The sequence below is a fragment of the Sceloporus occidentalis genome, unplaced genomic scaffold (genome assembly GCF_023333645.1).
Source record: "Sceloporus occidentalis isolate IW3139 unplaced genomic scaffold, rSceOcc1.0.p SCAF_27, whole genome shotgun sequence".
Taxonomy (NCBI): domain Eukaryota; kingdom Metazoa; phylum Chordata; class Lepidosauria; order Squamata; family Phrynosomatidae; genus Sceloporus; species Sceloporus occidentalis.
The window spans coordinates 3,770,994-3,791,248 of record NW_028317007.1 but is presented as its reverse complement, the minus strand read 5'-3'; the positions used below and the strand labels follow the sequence as shown (position 1 = coordinate 3,791,248).

At 34.0% G+C, this 20,255-nt stretch overlaps 1 protein-coding gene across 4 annotated transcripts in view; it reads left to right on the top strand.

Annotated features, from left to right (window-relative positions):
- Nucleotides 1-17,843, top strand: part of LOC149299863 (dachshund homolog 1-like) — a 162,285-nt gene extending 144,442 nt beyond the window's left edge. For all 4 annotated transcript variants that reach the window (XM_089485896.1, XM_089485895.1, XM_089485893.1 and 1 more), the window contains 5 exons: nt 7,059-7,210; nt 10,107-10,254; nt 11,055-11,198; nt 12,639-12,707; nt 17,806-17,843. In XM_089485896.1, coding sequence (XP_089342022.1) covers nt 7,059-7,210; nt 10,107-10,254; nt 11,055-11,198; nt 12,639-12,707; nt 17,806-17,843 — 551 coding nt within the window. The remainder of the gene's footprint in view (nt 1-7,058; nt 7,211-10,106; nt 10,255-11,054; nt 11,199-12,638; nt 12,708-17,805) is intronic.
- The last annotated feature ends 2,412 nt before the right edge of the window (nt 17,844-20,255 follow it).

The window sequence follows — 20,255 nt, the reverse complement described above, 5'->3', positions numbered from 1 at the left end:
TAAAATATGTGCCAAAGAAAAATGCCAATATTTTGTTTTCTATGAATCTAAATAATGAAAAATATTTATTCATTTTAGGGTAAGGATTATTGTGATGTCTAAGTAAACAAAGTCAGTGCTATACTTTAAAGTATACCTAGTACATGCAAAATATTTTTGCTTAGATAGATCCATAGATTAATACATAGATAGATAGATAGATATAAAAAATACTTATGTGTATAAATATGTAACTAACACACTCACGTAGATTGAACATGTGTATATGCATTTATGGAATGTCATTGTAGTAATCCTTTGCACTTATTATTATTATTATTATTATTATTATTATTATTGTTTTATATAGCACCAAATTCCATGGCGCTGTACACTTATCCACATGCATTACTTGTAACATTTACCCAATAACAGGCTTTGTGGCATGCATTTAACATTAATGGCTTATACAGCATCAGTGTGGTGTTGCACAAGTCAATACATGTTTATACAACTGATAACAGTGCAGATGAAATGAGTGTAAAAGTCTCCTATAGTCCTTGCACTAGCCAAAAGACCAAAACATAAAAAGCTGCATAATAAACTGCTATACAAGTCAGCTGCATTCAGCGACACCTTCTCAGCAGAAGAGACAGAAAACATGCAGGGTTTTTACCCCAAATGTTCACGTTAAAGATTCAATTTTAGACACACGGTACTGTGCAAGCGTTTTAGGTAGGTGAGAAAAAAAATGCTCTAAAGCAAGAATTCTTTCAAAAATAGACATTAATATTAACAAATAATATTATTAATAGTTCATTTCTATCATTCAACAAAATGCAAAGTAAGTAAACAGAAGTAAAAACTAACTCAACTCAGTATGTGGTGTGACAACCCTTTGCCATCAAAACAGAATCATTTCTTCTAGGTACACTAGCACAAAGTCAGGAATTTTGTTGGTATATGGTTAGGTGCTAATAATTGGGTTGAAACACAATCATTAACTGATGTAGAATGAGCTGTGTAGGAGGAAATAAACAGGCGAGAAACAACCAAGCTTACTAACAAGGTGAGGTTGCTGAAGACAGTTTAATGTCAAAGATATATATATATATATATATATATATATATATATATATATATATATATATATACATATATATATATATATATTAGAATAAAAAAAAAGATTAAAAAGTGATATATATTTTATCAGTTAATGAATCTGGGTCAGTATATCTATTTGTATCTCATTTTGCCATTTAATGTTAGCATTTTACCTTTTGGTAAATCTATTTTTGGAACTGAATATAGACTCCATCATAAGTATGCATATGTTTAGTTATTACAGTACGCCATACAGAATTGATTATCATGCAGTGTAAATCTACTGTCATTTGTCAGCTATGGTATTATTCTTATGAGATGAACCAACAAAGAGTGCCGATCAGATCACAAGGGTGCTGAAGAAAGACTTGATGGATGGAACATGATGTCATTAGAAACATGGCACAGCTCTTGATGGATCTGACCTCTTAGAATTCAGTCACACATTCTAGGAATATATATACTGTGAACTGTGTGACATAAGCTAAATGAAAAATATGTGCAATTTGTATTACTTTATAGTAATATTCAAAATGCATACTTGTGACCTCTATTGAATTTCTTTAAAATGGATTTAGCTTTAGATGCCTTAGATTTACTTTATATTATTATTGTTTCATACCATGTACAAATATAAGACCAAAAAAAAATATAATTATTATCAGCATTGCAAACTCAAAGAAGAACCACTGCTTTTGTTTAAACACGCCTTGCTAACAGGCTGACATTCACATGTAGACCTAAATACAAACATTAACTAGTTAGCATTCCATATTTATATATATTCCAATAAATGTATTTATAGATGTATTTTAGAAGCAAATATTGGTCAAAAATACAATAAAAATGAACACATTGTTCGAACTGTAGTTATATTATCATTATTATTATTATTATTATTATTATTATTATAATAATTAAAGTGTCTAGAATAAGGAATTCTGAACCATTTGAGAGGCTGGTTCTGCAAAGTAGGGAACATGAGTTTGTAAGCACCAGGACACCAAAGAAAGCAATCAGCATTGATGGATTTGGACATTAATCCAATCTATAACTAGTTTACTTAACCCCATGCAAATAAGTTTCTCAGTTTTGCAAACTGAGTATAACCTGAGCAATAGTGTTTAGAGTGCTTTAAGATTTCACTTATTGATATTTAGTTAAACAATTAATATATGGCATCATGTAGTATGTCACATATCTACATTGTAGCCATTGATGTGGGTCAGGACTAGATCCAACTTTCTCTGATATAAGGCACCCAAAGCATTTAGCAGACAATACACTCAATGCACACTAACGGAAATGCATTAAAAGATCACAGAAATTAACCAAAGTCCTTGTTGTTCTAGACATCCCCAATGGCTATATCAGTAAACTGCCCAAAATGTGTATACCAGGGGCAAAATACCTCCATGCCAGCCCTTTCCTGAGGATTAAAAATGGACATCTATGACTAAAGGGTTACTCTCCTGAGAGGTCTCTGGGTCAGTTTCTCCTTTCTTGTTAAATCTAGCCTACTTTCAGTGGGTGCACACTGAAGACTAAGATATATTTGACATAATTCAGTAATGTCACAACCATCCATTACCATAATTAACAGTGACAGAAATAAAGAAATTATCAACAAATATAGGCAATAGACTCGTGCATTCATTTTGCTTCATTTTGCTTCGTCAACGATAACGAAGGTGATCGCCGATGAAACTGATGAAAACGAACTTCAAAAGTGCCAAAAATTCATCATGATTTGTCTTTTCATCGCCATGTGAAGCCGCAAGTACAAGCCGTTTTGGCGCCATTACAAGCCGTATTGGCTCTCCTTGATTAGGTAAAGTGGGAGGGACTGTGTGTAGGAGGGTACATATCAATGACTGATAGGTAGAAGTAGCCAAAAAAATGGGGTGGTCTCATTGATGGTTATGGCTATAAAATACTGCAAAAAATTCTAGAGCGAAAGGCCTTATGTCGTTCTGAATAAAAAAAAAAGGCCCCCAAATTTCATCCGAGAAAACAAGAGCAATAGATATTTCTGTTAATTTCATAAAAGCAAATATAATTTTTGACCTCTGGGTGCACTGATTTATACATTTGTGCACAATAACAGGTGTGCCTATACACTTTACACCTTTATAGTGTAGTGTTTTATTCCATAAGAAATATACAGCTACAGTCTCTTCTATTATCCAGTTATTTATTAAAACATAATATTTTACCAAAATACATTAACTCTACTGTATAGAAATCAGTTTGTCTCACTTCCTCCTCAGCCACCCAATAGATGGTAAGCTTGCAAGGCCAGGGGCCTCATCCACTTTTGTACAATTATGTTGTAACGTATGTTAATGTCATTGTCATTTAAATGATATGTTAAATATTTTCACTGTAACATTGCAATGGAATCTGCTGGCATTATATAAAAAAATATAAAGTAAGATAGTTAAACCAAACTGGGAGAATTAGGTTAATAACAGATTAAATACCGAACTAGTGACTACATTTTAGTCTGGACTGGAGCTAGTATCTAGTATCGATTCCTGTAAATTTTGAACATTTGGACACAGTGGGCCAGATAATTTATTCCTCCTTCCTCTCACCCTCTCTGTGATAAAGCATAGAGGAACAGCCAACGTCCACCTGCCGTTAGGTTTATTATGTAAGTTTTATCGGTCAGATGGCAGACAGACTATATACTTTTTTGTCCTTTACTTTTCAGGTTGCTTAACAAATGAACATAAATACATAAATAAAACATTAGTTAAAAAGCTTAAAAAAAGATCAATTGTTTTGATTTAATAGGAGGCTTTCAAGCAGTGACCAGAACAAAATAAATAATCAGAGTGTATTTTGAAATGGAAAGAAATTCATCAATCATTTACAAGAGACAGTTTTATACCGCATTAAACATCTGTTGGATATTTGTAACCTGAAGTAGTACATTCACCAAAGAGAAACAGATTTATAATGTTTCGATTCATAGTGATTCATACAAGCCAAAATTTAAAATAAATTCATTTTTGGCAAGTTACTAAGTTACTTATAAAAGATTACAAACACATCCTTTCTTTATCACTCTAGATCTATTTTCAATTATCATTGACCTATATATTCAGATTAGCTGTAGTGTTATTACTATACTAAGGCAAAATACATACCCCCAGAATTTCAAACTGAGACACCTGTGTTGGGAGTGTGACACAAGACAGGGAGGGGTGGGCCATTGATAACTGTCAGGGGTGGCATCTAAAGTGGGCATGCTTGGGGCATGGCCACCCGCCTCACAGGAAGAGCCATATCATGGTGCTCAGCTTCACAGCATACTAAAGTGGAAGTCAGATAATAAAGATGGAATTGAGGAGAAAGAGAAGAGTTTCTGCAACTCTTTTTTGTTCACTGACCTGCATTACTCTGGCCTCTTGGAGTACTTTTGCAAGAGAGCAGAGCCGCAGGGACAGCCTCCTTCTGTCCCTCCAATCAGGGGAGAGGGCATGCAGGCCCCTCCCTCTGGGAGGCCTGGTTCATGGAGAAGTGGACGAAGAAAGAAGACACGGGGGGAGAAGCAGACAAAGAAAGAAGACAGAAGAAAAGAAGACAAGAAGAGACAAAAAGAAGAGGAGGATCTGCAAGAAAGGAGACAGGAACACAAAAGCGATCGGCGGAGAAGGTAGGGAGACACAGAGTGAGTGTAAGAGAGTACAATAGAGCATGAGTAAGTGTGAGTAAAAAAAAACCATAAAAACACAAGGTAAAATACATATATCATGAACATACACAACAATCCGAGATAAGATCCACTTGATCTATGTGTTTCTCTTCCGAATTTGTGATAGCTTCATGTCAATCTATGATATGCTGAATCAACTGCTAATGGGTTAATGTGAAAAAAGATCATAGCTGGCAGGGAAAACAATTGAATATTGTTGCCTAGATCTGTATGATGTTTCCTTGAGAATGTTACAAAATGATGAAAAAAATGGTTCTGGACATATCACAATTGTAGGGGTTTGTGAGCATCTTCGCAATTTCAGCCCTACAGACTGTAATAAATAGCCTAGCCAGTGTTTGCCATGCAAATAATCCTCTGAAGCTGTAACAGTTTTAGTACTTACTATGAAGGAAACAGCGGATGACAGCTTCAACCATACACTAGGAATTTCCCCCCTGAGCAATGTATTTTATTTAACTAAGCACTTTTTATTGTATTGCATCTTGTCTATTGCCTTTTATCCATCCAAGTGGCACATTTATTAAGGTTTACCACCCATTTTACCAATATATGTTAAAACCGGACATATTAAAGTCTAAAGTTATAATGAACTGAGTTCATGCATATTGCATGGGTGTTATGCAAGGCATAGCCTATTTCACTCCACAGACACTTATAGGATGTTTTTGTAGGACGTAATGTGATTCATTATATTTACATGAGGCATATTAGAAACATTGTAAGCAAATTAAGACATTAGGAGACATTTTGAGAATCCTTCTGTAGTAGAGTGATGTTTTTTTTCTCCATTGAACAGACTGGATTATAAAAGCTGAGCCCAAATTCTCTACACAACCTATTTTAGGTTATTATTAAAAAACACTACTTTCAACATGTTTATTTAGCAGAATTTTGGTGTTTTGAATGGCAGCATGTAAGCATATATGTGGGATTGGTTCAGATTACTTGTGCCATAAAAAATTACCAGTGGCATATTCTAGGCTGAGTGGGCAGGTCCAGGGGACGACTAGGTTTTGTGTACCACCACTGCTGTATGGGGCAGTTAAAAAGGATATCACTGATATCATATTCTGGTATCTATTAATCATTGCAGCATGAAGGGAGGGATATCTTCAAATTGATACTTTGGTATGTCTAGCTTACAGTGAACACCGATTAGCACATGACCATAGATTGTGTCACCTAGGAAAGCCCTAATATGTTGTTCCTTAAAAGCCCATTGGTGGTGTCTTCCTCCCAGATGAGTTTTCTATACAGAACATTATTGAGGTCAAGAGAGACCCCACAGAATTAGAAAAACTTGACCTTTTTAGTTTTGTAGTGGTTCATCTTTAAAGTTTAGTAGCAGATAAGTTCTAAAAATATAATTTCAAATCAACACCAACTTTTAATGATTTGCTGTTTTTATTATGGTACTTACAAATAGCATCTAGATGAATTAACTGTTTTACCATTAAACTCAACTGACATTTTGTAACTTGACTCATTTTGCCATTTGTTAAGCCAACTGTATATTGTTTAGAAGGTCTAAGTTTAGCACCTAGATAGGATAGATCATTCCTTATTTTGCAGACTTAATTTATATTAAGGTGTATTAACATTCTGAAATGTAACAGTATGGGTTCCTCAACTATATGAATATATACTGTACAATTTAAAGGAAACATATAAAGCATTAATCCTGGTTGCGTATTTTGTGCCAGGAAACACAGATGTGCCTTGCTTCTGTGTAATAACAAACTACAAAACTCTACATTGTAAATGGCTGGAGTTTCTAAGCGGTGTAAGTACAGTGATATTGTTGATTTTTTATACAGAAACCATATTATTACTATGCAAATTCTACATGTTTCAACTGTAAAACACCATCCTCTATTTGTCGAGCCATGCTCAGTACAACATCAACTAAAATTAGATAATTGAGAGGTAGTCATAAAGTCAGCCTGAATATATTATCACAAGTATATGTGGGATAATATTTGTTTTTAGAAAGGTTCTCTTGCATTGTAAACTCAGTCTCATTAGAGACCGCATTTAAAAGGCTTATAAAGTTACTCATTAATGTTATCTTGTTGTATCTCCACAGCTTTTTCATTAAAGAAAATTCAGCAGAAAGCATTTTCTCTTGATAGCAAGAACCAATTTGCAATAAATGTTCTGGAAACCACTAGGGAAACCATTACTGAAGTCTAATAAAAACAGACAAGCGTAACTTGTTCTATATTTTTGTTTCAATCACATACAGATGAGACCCCGCTCTCCACACCAACTGCTAGAGACAGCTATGAAAAACTCTCCCTTTCTGGACATGGACAACCCCTGCCTCCTGGCTTTCCATCACCTTTCCTATTTCCTGATGGTCTGTCTTCCATAGAGACGCTTCTCACCAACATTCAGGTAGGGCTATTAACATTGGAAACAAGAACAATTAAGATCGTATACAGCAAACAATGAAGAATAGAATTATTGTGATTCTTTGCATAGTTGCCCCTATTTAAGAATTTCCCAAGTTGGGAATATTTCTTGAAAATGTTGTATAATTTATTGCCTCCTTTTTCTATCCAGGATATATAAATGATAAGGGAAGAGGAAGAGGAAGTTCAACTCTTGGTGACTTAGCATGAGGGTGCAGTAAGCATTCAGGGACAGGCTGGTGGGGGGAGCAGGGGGACAATTGACCCCATGAGCTAGTCTAAAATTCTTCAAAAAAGACTGGTCCAGCTTGAATTAGCTTACTCATGGAGGCGGGAAGACAGTGGAATCACGTAACTGATGTTACAAGACTCTACGGTAAAAGTGATTCTAAGGGCAAGGTAAAGGGGTTAGGGGGGGAGTAAGTGAGACAGAGGGTAAGGGAGTTAGGGAGTGAGTATGTATATATGTATGCAATTTAGAGTGAATATGCATTTGCAAGTGTGTGTGTTAGCATGAGTGTGTATGTATAATTGCATATGTGTGAACATGATTGTGTATGTGTAATTGTGTGTGAGCGTGAGTGTGTATATGTGTTAGTGTGAATATGTGTGTACATTTGTGTAAGTGTGTGTTAGTGAGAGAGCGTGTATGTAAATATGTGTGCCAGTGCATATGTTAGCTACTAGTGGAGGAGAAAGAGCCAATGGGTCCACCTGGCTTTATCTGCCTCATCGGCCAGAAGGTACCAGCCTTCTCTATATCTTCTTTCCCACTTACTCCCAGTTGATTTAATGTGTCTGATAGCCCTATTAACACATAAAGCTACTGCCCCAGAGGATGAAGAGCTATTATTGCCTAACATGGAAGGTTCCCAGGAATTGGAACCACCAAGTTTTTTATGCTGTAGTTTAAAATATCACACCACCCAACATACCACCATTACAAATGGACACTTTTGTTTTCAAGGGTACATGGTTACAGATGTAGCTAATGGGCAAGGCTTCACCAAGACTTTTTGGGTGACTTTGCAAAATACTTACTATTAGTGTAAAAGAGTAAGTAATTTCAAAGAAAAATAGCAGACTTCATTAAGAGATTTCATTGCGACAGACATTTCTGCTTTTTCTATGCATACGGAGTCACTTTTAAGGCTGTTTAAAATGTGGGGACATAAAAGGGGGACTGCTACACCTAAAATGTGAAGATCTGAAGGATGGCAGATATGGTATTAAAGTATACTCTATTTCAAATAACCAGCAGGCTTTGTAATATAGATCCAGCACAAAAAAATATATTTATTTTGAGAAATGAAACATCTATCTAAACAACAACAAATACAATCTTCAACATATCGCATTATTCACTGTGTTTTATCTGCTATTAATTTATGTGCTTTATTCAGCTTCTGATAATACAACCAATCAACACATTAAGTGCTGCCAGCATTGGCACCCTGCTTAAATAATCTCTATAGACATTGCACTGAGTACATCTTTCAAAGAAAAGTCAACAAGATCAATCAGAGCAGAAAATTAGAATTTAGTATCTTAGAATTAAAATAAAGCTAAACTAAAATTTTAATTGGGGTGATCTAAAGGGGCACTAGATGTAATGATCTCTTTCATTTGTTGCTAATTGTTTGTTGCTGATGAAGTAAAACAAAGCGAAGCATTGCTGAATAATGTAAATCAGCTTAAACATAAAGACATGCAATGTATGCTTTTGTATTTGAAAAGAGAAGCAGACATTTCTATGAATGCAATTTTTTAAATCTCTTCAACCCATGACTAATTATTAGGCTATTTGATGTTACTGTAGAATGATTGACTTAATTATTTTGTCCCAGAAATTTCATAGCACTCTATATATTGCAATAGAACAATTAGGTAAAATCAATGATACATTTACATCAGTCCATCATTTAGATCTGTGCCAATATATGGCTGTTTTTGACTATGTTTCCCACTGTTTTTGACTATATTTCCACTATATTTGTGGTTGCTATTGAATTACTCCACAATATATTTAAAGATTTGTTACTGAAATAGCTGCAGTATTGAATTTAGCCCACAGTCTTTATATGTTCTCCCTAATGTTCTGTTTAACCTGTTGATTCCTAATCACAGGTAGATGAGTCTGTCCCAGCCCGTGCCCTGGTTCTTTATTATTAACTTGGCAAATCACTATTATAAAGTGAACTCATGTTTAATTGTAGCAGTTTATAACTCTTAGTCTTCTGATTAATAGAACCTTGTTTGGAAAACCTGTTCACCTAAATCAGGGGCTTCTATCAGGGGAGGGAAGGCACCTCTTTGCCCAAGAGGAAGTACGGTCAAGTGGCCCTGGCCACTTGGTTGTAGATTTTGGACCAACCCATGGTGGCAATTGCCTCCTTGTTCCATGGGCCACCCACCCTTAATCTGTCAAAGAGTGTAAATTTATGTCCACTCTATGCTAAATGATGCCTTCTTAACTTAAATAAAGCCTAGATAAAGTCATTTCCTGTTCATTATCCAGGAAACATATCTATGCTTAGACCCTTTTAGAAATATAATAATCTTGAAGCATCTCTGGGTCCCAGACAAATATTTTAACAACAGGCATGTTCCTCACTATTTTCAACAAGTAAAGCAGGCAAAATAACATTATAATAATGTTAACTAAATATTGCTAACTCATTTAACTGGCACCTGCCGGTCTATCATTTCTAGCAATGACTAGATGGTGAGGCTCCCTTCTGAAGGCGAGTGCATAACAAATCACTAAACTGAATAAAATGTCCCTTGTAGTGTGTGTTTGGAAAATACACTATGATCTGACAAGTGATATGAATTGCTATGTATCTTTACTAATAATATTCATTTGGCTTTCTTTATAGGGTTTATTAAAGGTTGCCATCGATAATGCAAGAGCTCAAGAGAAACAGGTGCAAATGGAGAAGACTGAGCTAAAGATGGAACTGTTCAGGGAACGGGAGCTGAGGGAAACCCTAGAAAAACAATTTGCAGTAGAACAAAAGAACAGAGGTATTACAACAACATCATCGATACCCAAGCATGCTTGACTTGTTTGTTGTGTTGGTTGTGATATAGGTGTTTCGTACTGTATAGTAGAATTGTCCACTCTTCATGATCACAAACACACTATACTTTCAAGGCAAGTTGTTTGGTTCATCCAAACAGTTAATGTTATACTGACAATACTAAACAGGTTATCTTATACTTACAAGGTTCAATTTTTTGAAGCTTTATGTGTACCTATCATATGCTCTAATTTAAGAGAACCATCTCTCATGGTCCAAAAACTGTATAACATAAACTGTATTTCACAAGTGGAAAATTGGAAATCTGTGTTGTTATTACCATAAAGACTTTTTCAAGGATACAGATTGCTTTTTCTGTGTTTGTGATTTTTTATATTTCTCATAGCATTATCCCGTAACTTTAATATAGTTAGTTATGAAACCCTATTTATAGATTTAATAACCTTATATTATTTTCTTGTATTATTGTAATATATTTAATGTAAGAGTATGTATTTTGCTTTAATGAACTCCCTACTCCTCTTATTTGAAAACCAATTTGACTTTAGCATTAAAAATGTTGTGAACATCTGGTCTTTCTGACTGTAATAAGTATGATCTGTAGATGTTCAATGATGCTAAAAATACACTTGGCACTTTTTGGAACTGTTAAGCACTTTGCTTTACGAATCAAAATAAATATTTTCATTTGTTATTAAGTACAGGTCAAAGATTTGCTTTTGCAACTAATGTATTCTGAGAAACAACAAATCATAACAACAAAACTGGAATTTCCTGTTTTAGCAATAATTCAGAAACGACTTAAGAAAGAGAAGAAAGCAAAGAGGAAATTACAGGAAGCCCTAGAATTTGAGACCAAGAGAAGAGAGCAAGCTGAACAAGCACTGAAGCAAGCGGCATCCTCAGAAGGCATCAGAGTCCTGAATGGTAAGGCTTTGATATTTATAATTATTTATTTTTTTAAACATTTATTTGAAAACAAAAAAATCCAACATGCGCAGTAATTTTCAAAGCAGTACAATACACAGTGCGGTACAGAGACAATGATACATATAATGGCATGAAAATACTGCAATACAGAATTTGTGTCATAGTACTGCATTTAAACAATAAAAAAAGAACCACCATCTCTGAGTCGATGAATTATGTCGAAGTGAGCCCCCCTCAGGTGAGTATAGGGCCATTTCATGGTACAGAGGAAATAAAAAGGAATAAAACATAACAACAAAATACACGGTGCTTGCCAGACAAAAAAAACCACCATGTATAATGCCCTCTGCTTTATCTTGAAAGACGCCAATCGTAAGGCTTTGAATTACTGAATCCACAGATAAAGGGTTTATATAAGGTCTACTTTATACAAATTGCTACTTGACATCACCTTCAGTTGGTGAGCTGTAGGAACCTCCTGCCAACTTTTAAACATTCAACATTTGTTTATTAAAACTACACTGGAGGGATTTTTTGGAGATATGTAGCATAAAAATTCACCTAATATAAGGTAAGGTTTGCAGCTTAATGTGGCAGAGTTAGCATATCTAGTCGGTTTCCCTTGCCAGTTTTCACCAACCATTACTAAGGCTGTCTGAACCATCAGCAACAATCAGCATCTTAGCAACAGGAGACAGATAACTCAATTGGAAAGAATAATTAGGTCCAAAGAATATGAAGTTAACATGGTTGGTGTTTAACCCAAATACTGTATATTGCTTATTTTAATCAGCAAAGGTCATTAAAATACAATTTTATTTAGTTTACTGAACTGTAAAATGTGGGATCTGGGAAAAGACAGAAATAACAGTAATGGGGGAGACAGACCCACAGAACAACACAAATGCTTTTCACAGTGGGAGAATGCCATTATCCAGACAGATCTCCAAGGCTCATAATCAGAACAGATTGTATGTAAAAATACTATGCTACTTGGAATAAGCTAAATAAGTACACATACGTATATTTTATACATTTACAATATCCAAAATGAGAAATCAAAATAAAGTTTACGAATGCCACTATGGACATGTATAAAACTAAGACCTAAGACCTAAGATGTGCTAATAAACAAGCAAAATAAAATGTACTTATGACTAAAAGTAACACACGCACATCCCTTCCATGTGTTTCAATATTTGAATATCTGTTATGATTCTATAAAGGGTTTTATTGTTAAATAGAATTGAGCTTCTATAAGCATGGCCTATACTAAGCAATTAGTTCCAGAGGAATTGGCCCCTTTTTCCTAATTGTATCTCCCAAATACTGCTTCTCCCAGAAAAGTGAAACTAAGTGTTTGGTCTAAGTTAATAGCTAGAGCTAGAAGTCAAGTATATTTATTTAGCTTTCTTTTTTTACTTTGTTTACTTTTAGAATCTTTGACCCCAGAGATGGAATCAGAACGCAACGGGGGCAGAACAGATGCTGAAAGGACAATACAAGGTAGGATATGCAAAGCCTATAAATCTAGATCTTTGCATGTAAGTGTTCTCTTGTTATAGCATGCTATTCAACCATGCAGCTTGCCATCTGGCTGAAATGAATACAAGTGCAAGCAAGGTCAGGATCGTACTGTTGTTAATTACTAGAGTAAATTAAATTTAGCCAGTTTAAAATAATAGGTTATTGATCCGTTTGCATTTTTAATGATATTCAATATTTAACTTAAAATTTGTTACAATGTATGTTGTACAGTTAGTGAATTTCATTTCACAATATATTTAGATTAAGTTTAGACAAACTTTCTATGAATAATATAGTTCTAAATTAGAATGTTATAACCATCACATTGTTTTTTTCCCCTATAATATATTGGAATTTTAGTAATTAGTGTGGGTCACGGAAAAAAGTAATAAAACTACCCAATTTTTATTTACATTGGGAAAAAATGATTTGGCCTATTGACAAAACTCTGAATACATCAATAGTGATATTTACCAAGAGTTGTGTACCACAAAACAGTACAAATGGCCAAAGCAGGACACCTTCATTGGTAGACTTGGTTAGAAGCGGGCTGTGGCCAGGACCATTCACCTACGTTATCATCACACCAATTCACAATGTATTGAAAGAGAACATAGCATATGGTGTCTTGCTTCAATACTTGTAAGGTGCGCATGTAGAAGCTTGATCGATATCAAAACGCAGTGGGCCGATCGGGGCTGGTCCTTGATCCCTTACTGACTAATCGGTGGCTAAGTAAATGCAGGCCAGTGGGGTGGCTAAGCTAATATACCTGTAGTGAAAGTAATTACTAACTCTAACTCTGCTTCCACGGTATTAAAAATGCACTTGTATGATAGCAGTGAAGCTTGAATCTAGTTTCCCTTATTATCCTAAAGGGTCCCTATGGCATTTTCATGTCATGGTGCATTTATGTATGGCACAAAATATAAGATGTTGAATTCCTTGCATTATTTGCTTGGATACTGTATATAACGTCTATATATGTTATAAAAACGTAAGATAATTTAATATTTTTGTATTTAATTATGAATTATGACAGTCACTCTTTACGAATATAGTGCATTTTGTCCTGTTGCAATCCATAGTTTAATTGAAACCAATTATGTGCTGAAATTATTTTATTAATTTTATAATTATTAGTAAAAGTAATTTTTATTAAAAGTATTAAAATTAATCTTATTTTCATAAATATTTATTTTGCCTATATTAGCAAATTGATAGTGTCTCAAACAGACTTTAGCAAGATAACTTTTGCTGGCAAGGGTTTTTTTCTGTGGATTCTCACTTCAAAATAAACGCAAAATAAGGACATTTTGACTTTTGTAAGATCGATCCATGGAAAAAGGCATTAATAACTTCCTTCGAAAGGTCTTTCTCTCTTACTATATAATTATTTAACTATATAACCTTTCCTCATGCATTTTAATGTGATAGCCAAGAATACGTTATGTTTAAATCTTTATTTCAGATAATGTAAGGTACTAGTCATAACATTTCGCTTGAGTTCAAAAAAGGAACCATATTTTCCTTAATCAGACTGCCCCTCCTAAATATATCTCTAGCCGGGGGAAGAGACCTTAAGCTTCTTTCTTAAGGATATGCTAAATCCCATAAAGAGTGTCACTTTGGATATGGTTGAATATGTGGTAAACTTAGGGCCAACACAATATATGTACTATATACTATACTAATAGTATACTAATAAGTTAGATGACATTCTCATCTTCAAAAGCCATTCATTTAAAAAAGTCCTCCGTACAAGGCGAGAAGCTAATGAAACATGTCCTGGCACATTAATGCCAGCGGTCAATAAGTACAGTATGTGTGCCTGCTTTCAGGATAAATGTGGCTGCATATTACACTCTTAAACTTGGGCAGCCCACGGCCCCATGGTAGAGGATCTGATCCAATCCACTGTGTATGTAAACCCTGGCTAAAACAATAGTACTTAGGGAGTACTTAGTGAGTATAACATCATGATGAACAATTGCTAAAACTGGAAAGTGTACTATTCAATAGACCAGTAAAGCTGATTTTCTATCATGCTCACCTATTGCCTTTATGGGCATAGCTTCAGAAATACAGTCTTCTACTAGATTACCTAAATTAACATAAAATATACATTGCGTGAAATACCTTTGTTAGGTCCAGGATTCAGATATAATAGAACCAAGTTTTGTTTTTTTTTCTTCTTCAGATGTTCAAACTATATTAATGAGAACATCATTTTAGAGAACTAATTATTTCTATTTGTCTTGTGTCATACTTTCTAATTCCCCTATATTAGAACAGCCAAAGCAAATTAATTGCTTTTGCAACAGTTGAATCTCTGCCAAGAATGAGCTCACGTTCCTCACTAGTTTACTTCTCTCTAGGACTTCATTGTGTTAAACATTTCTCTTGATACAAAACGTAGTCCTGAGAATACCTTTTACAGTTTTTTTTGCTTGCTGCTCACTTGATGAAATTTAGACGTTTAAGTGACCCACTAGGAAAGATAAAGTTCTTAGCAGCAAGATTATACATCAAAACAGTTAAAGTGAAATTAAAATTAAATGAATGAATCTCACTGAAGCAAAAAAAGCAGTAATTAATGGTTCCCTTAATTGTCTTCATAAAATATTTGCATGGGTCTAATTTGCATAATTTGCATGTATTAATTAATCTTTCAAAGGAATTTTGTGCTGAGAGAAGCCAAAAAATCTCTTTGTTTTATTTAACATCTAATGAAATATTTATCTTCTTTAATGAACTTCTCATCTTCATTAAAATAAAAATTGTGCAACTTTGTGTGTTTTAAATGTTTTTATAATTGAAGTCTTCAAAAATGCTCTTTAGGCTTGGAATGTCTACAGAATAAACATATTATCTCGCTTTCTGCATCATTTCATTCCAACTTACAATATCAACAATTGAAAATATATTACTGCGAAAGAGGCTTTTTTTGTTCTTTATATAATTTAATATTTCAGATGATCTTGCGCGTTCCAGATGTTTTGTAGAGAGTAAACAGCGTGTTAACGCTCAAGTTGAACGGATAATTTTGTTTATCCAACAAGTACATATTTTTTCTATTTTAAAATGGCTTAATTTGGGGTTTCTTATACAATGAAATTACTCTAGTTATTTATTTCTTTATGTTTTAAGATTATGGATGATAGCATATTGTGCACGAGTCAGCGATGCAGTTTTTTCCTTGCTTTCTTAGAAAATGAATCACTAATTGATTAACTAGAGTATGAAGCAGTACAAAACATAAAATGATTATTTCATGTAGAAAATGGCATAGTTCCTACCTCACTCATAGCCCTTAAAATGTCTTTTCTTATTTTTATGCATTTGAAACATATCTAATTGTGTGTTACATTATTTCAGCAGTTTAACAATACAAATCCACATGCAACACACTGGGCTAGATTGAATGCCACAGATAAATCTGTCACTTGTAACTTAATACCAACTCGCTCATAGATTGCGATGGATGAAAATGAGATAAAACAGTGATAATGGTTTTTTAGTCACACCATATCTGGCCCAGTATATCTTTGATGTTTAATTTACAATTCAAGCAGGGGGAAATCTAGCTCTTGCAATACTAATCAATAATGTCTTAAGCACCCGTCCCAGCCTTTTCTCAAAAAGATAAAATGTGCTTCTTATAGTATACAGAGGGAATAGAGTAAGCCATTTAAATAAAATAGTAAACAATATCATCTTGTATTTGGGTCTATGGCCTGAACTTTAGATTTGTAGCTTTCCCCTACACTGGCTTCTAATACACAAACACTTGTAGCTCTGGAAGTTGCCTAGGGATGCACAGAGCGACAATGGTGTTCTCCTAGGTCTTCATTCCGTTTCTTTATTTCCACCAGACAGGGACCATGCCCACTCCCCACCCACTAAAAGCTTTCTAGGTCTTACTGAAAGTTGGTCCTACATGCAAATAACCCTATGCCTTCATGATGCTACTGCCAGAGTGAGAGCTCTGGGTAGCCTCCACTGGGAATTTCCCAGGAAGGCAGACCATCAATCAGGCTAAAGTGTTACCTATTTTGCCTTGGATTTAACAGAGTTGCACTAAGGTTGTAGACGGGGCCTGACTGTTGCTTAGCTAATTGTATCCTTTTGCTCCTGGCTGATTGCTACTCTTTAAAGAACTCTACAGTGTTTGGGAGAGTAGACAGGCTGGAAATATATGTCTTCACACACTGTTAATCTGCAGAATATTACAATTACCGAATGTCACAAGTGACAATGAACATCAAAGTTGATTTGTAACTGATATAAAGCAGTCTTTATGCAGTGCATGAAGATCTATTATTAGCATTCCCAATTGTATATTTATGTAAAAGTTGATTTGGTTTGCACCTATAGCTACAACGTTTAACCTGTCTAAACATCCAGTGGACTTTTCATTCTTTTTTTGTGAAGAGAAAATAATAATAATAATAATAATAATAATAATCAGAAAAATAAATAATAAAACAAAGGCATCCTGGTTATTAAATGAACAGGGTATTTCTGGTCTTAAACTTATTTTCACATGTGATCGCTTTGCTGCCACCTGCTGGCGAGCATGCGTCAATATATTCTGTTCATTAAAACACACCAGAATATTTAAACTGCAGGATTTCTCATTACATGTAATGTTTTAATGCAGGCACATTGTTCTTTGTTGAAACAAAGTAATTATTTATTTTGAACTAACTTTACAAGGTGGCTCCCCTAATTTATGTATCACTGATCACTTCCTATAAAGGTTTTTAAACAATATTCAATAACAATATATGTTCATAACACAGCCTCAATTATATGTTTCAGGTGTAATATAAAGAAGATTGTCACCAATGACAATGTGCAGAAACATCAAAATTGGTGCCTCCCTTGATCCGCTGAAAATGATTCCAGTTTAACAGGGCACTGGAATTAGAAATTTTTTTATAAAATAATTATAATATTGATAGGAACAATGTAAAGTACATATGTAGAGTACATATGAATGGGTATTTCCTTGTTGAATAAGACATAATTAAAAAAAAAAACTGTTACTTAAACTGTTGTTCTTTTTTTCCAGATGGAAGACTTTATTTAAAAACTAGTGTTATGTATTGAAGATAAACAGAAGACACGGATTCATTGGGAAAAATGGAGGTTTTATAAGATACATTATTTTGAGCACCAGTGTTCTTTAAGTATATTGCATTGTTAACCTGGTCAATCTTCAACTATTATGAAAGAGACTTTGAGAAGTTTTCCAACTCAGTTAGTAGCAAATCTTGTATATTATTTGAGATGCTACTGAAAACTTGTATAAACACTCCTTGACAAACAAGGGCCACAGTACTTTTTTAAAGAAAGACTTTCTTGTCAAAATTTCTCAGTCTGAGCACATCAAAACCTCCCAGCTGTGGTCACTTCTACATTTGAACTGTTTTATTACACCTAAACCAGCAGAGGAACTTAGAAAGGAAGCCGACACAAAAAGGACCTAAGAATTCCTTAGACACTGCAACAAAAATGAAAATCACCATAATTTGGGGGAAATGGTTTTTAAATGTGAACAATATTTTCTTTTTAAGATAACAATTTCAAGCAACTATGGAAAACATGTACCTGCTCTTGGATATTGAACTACTGTATTCTCAAGAAATACTGAATACTCTGCTGAATGTAAAAGGAACTACTTTTTTGTTTGTCCTAATCTTGAACACCTCCTCTAACAGCCAGATAATTAAATATGATTTTCAAGGAGTACTGTGGAGTTCAGGAATAAAAAAAAAAATGTACATAGACACAGTCACCCAAGGAAGGTATTATGTACGCTGTAGATTATTAGAGTTTAGGAAGACAATTTTAGACAATGTTTTGTCATTTTATTGGTTCTGAAAAGCCTTTATAGTTTTAACGCATGCAGGCATGTAAATATTTGTCCAAGTCACAGTATTAATTAATAAGATTTTAAGAACCTGGTGGCAAGAATGAGTTATGTCAGCCACTTTTATTTGTATATTACGTCTTTTATGCCCTGAATTGTCACAAGTAGGAATAGTGTGTGGCTGATCAGATGAGGCACCAGAAATATTTTTATAAAATCTTGTCAATTTTAAGCAAAAATTCTTAAAAAAAAATTAAAACGAAACCTAAAATACATGTAATGTACCCCTCCAGTGATACAGCGTATAGAATTTAAAAAAATCCTACTTGTTTCACCACTGTATTGTATGATCACTGCCCATCCACTAATTGTAACTGTATGTTGTAGAGTGAAAGGGGATTGATTTTATGTTTTGATCTCATCATGGAAACAACAATATATGTTTCACCTTCAGTAACGGGAAACAAAACATAAGGTTTACGGTTCAGAAACAAGATTTTCAATTAATTTTGTACTTCCGGTATACCCCTCTAAAGACTGAATTCATAAATTAGTTCTAGAACGTGTAAAAATTGGTTTCTACGCATATCTAGTTTTATGCACATAAAATGTAATTTATTTTGTTATAACACATCAAAGGTTGTTTTTACTGTCAAATTTAAAATGTTATTCCTGTAAAGTTTCATTTATATGTGATTAGGATAGTATTGTTTGTCTGTTATTAAACCACTGTAACTTGTTAAGTCTTCCTTATTCTACTGGGGCATAAATTTTCTGTGCAAAAACCTGGACTATACATTTCGATCAACCATTGTAATTTTTCAATAAAATGATGTATATACAATTTCACATTCTTTTTTTATGATACCAAGCAATATTTTTTTTCAATAAAATATTGTTAATACTTTGTGATATTTTTTTAAAAGCTTCAAAATTCTTGAAATGGATTTTTGCCAGATCACAAGGAATGCTTTGTACTTTTTGTCATGTGCAATCTTGATGGGATAAAACAAACAATCCTAAACCACTAACCTTTATTCATAGGTAATCTAACAAAATGTTCAGATTTATCAGTTTAATGATTTTTGCCACATTTTATTCAGCATTCTCGGAAAATATTTTATATTAGGGTGTTCAGTCAATGACACCATGTGTGCTTGCCAAGCATTAATAAAAAAAACCAAAAAACCTAAGAGGAATTAGTGATAGAGAGAGGGGTTTAAGGAAAAATATTAAGGTAAAATAATCCAGAATGAAGTGTTTAGTGACTGCGAAAGGGGTAAAGGATTAAGGTACAGAGGGAGGGTTAATGAGTAAAGATAGGTATATAAGGAATATTGGTCCACTAAACAGATTTCTCTTTGGAGTTAATATAGGTAAAGATTGAAAATAATGGCATTGAAACAATACAGGAAGATAAAGAGGGGGGAACTGATAAAAGGAAGAAGTTGCAGAACTTGAATTTTATATTGACTGGTGTTAAGCCAAGCTATTAAAACTAACATTAATAGCTGCCAGAAGCTGTACGGATGTGCAAATCTTGTAATAGAACTTGTGCCTGCTAAAAGTTTATCGAGAAGATGGTCTGTCCACCTTAAAAAAAACAATGTAACTTCTTAAAAAAGTTTCAATATTTTTTGGGTTAAGGG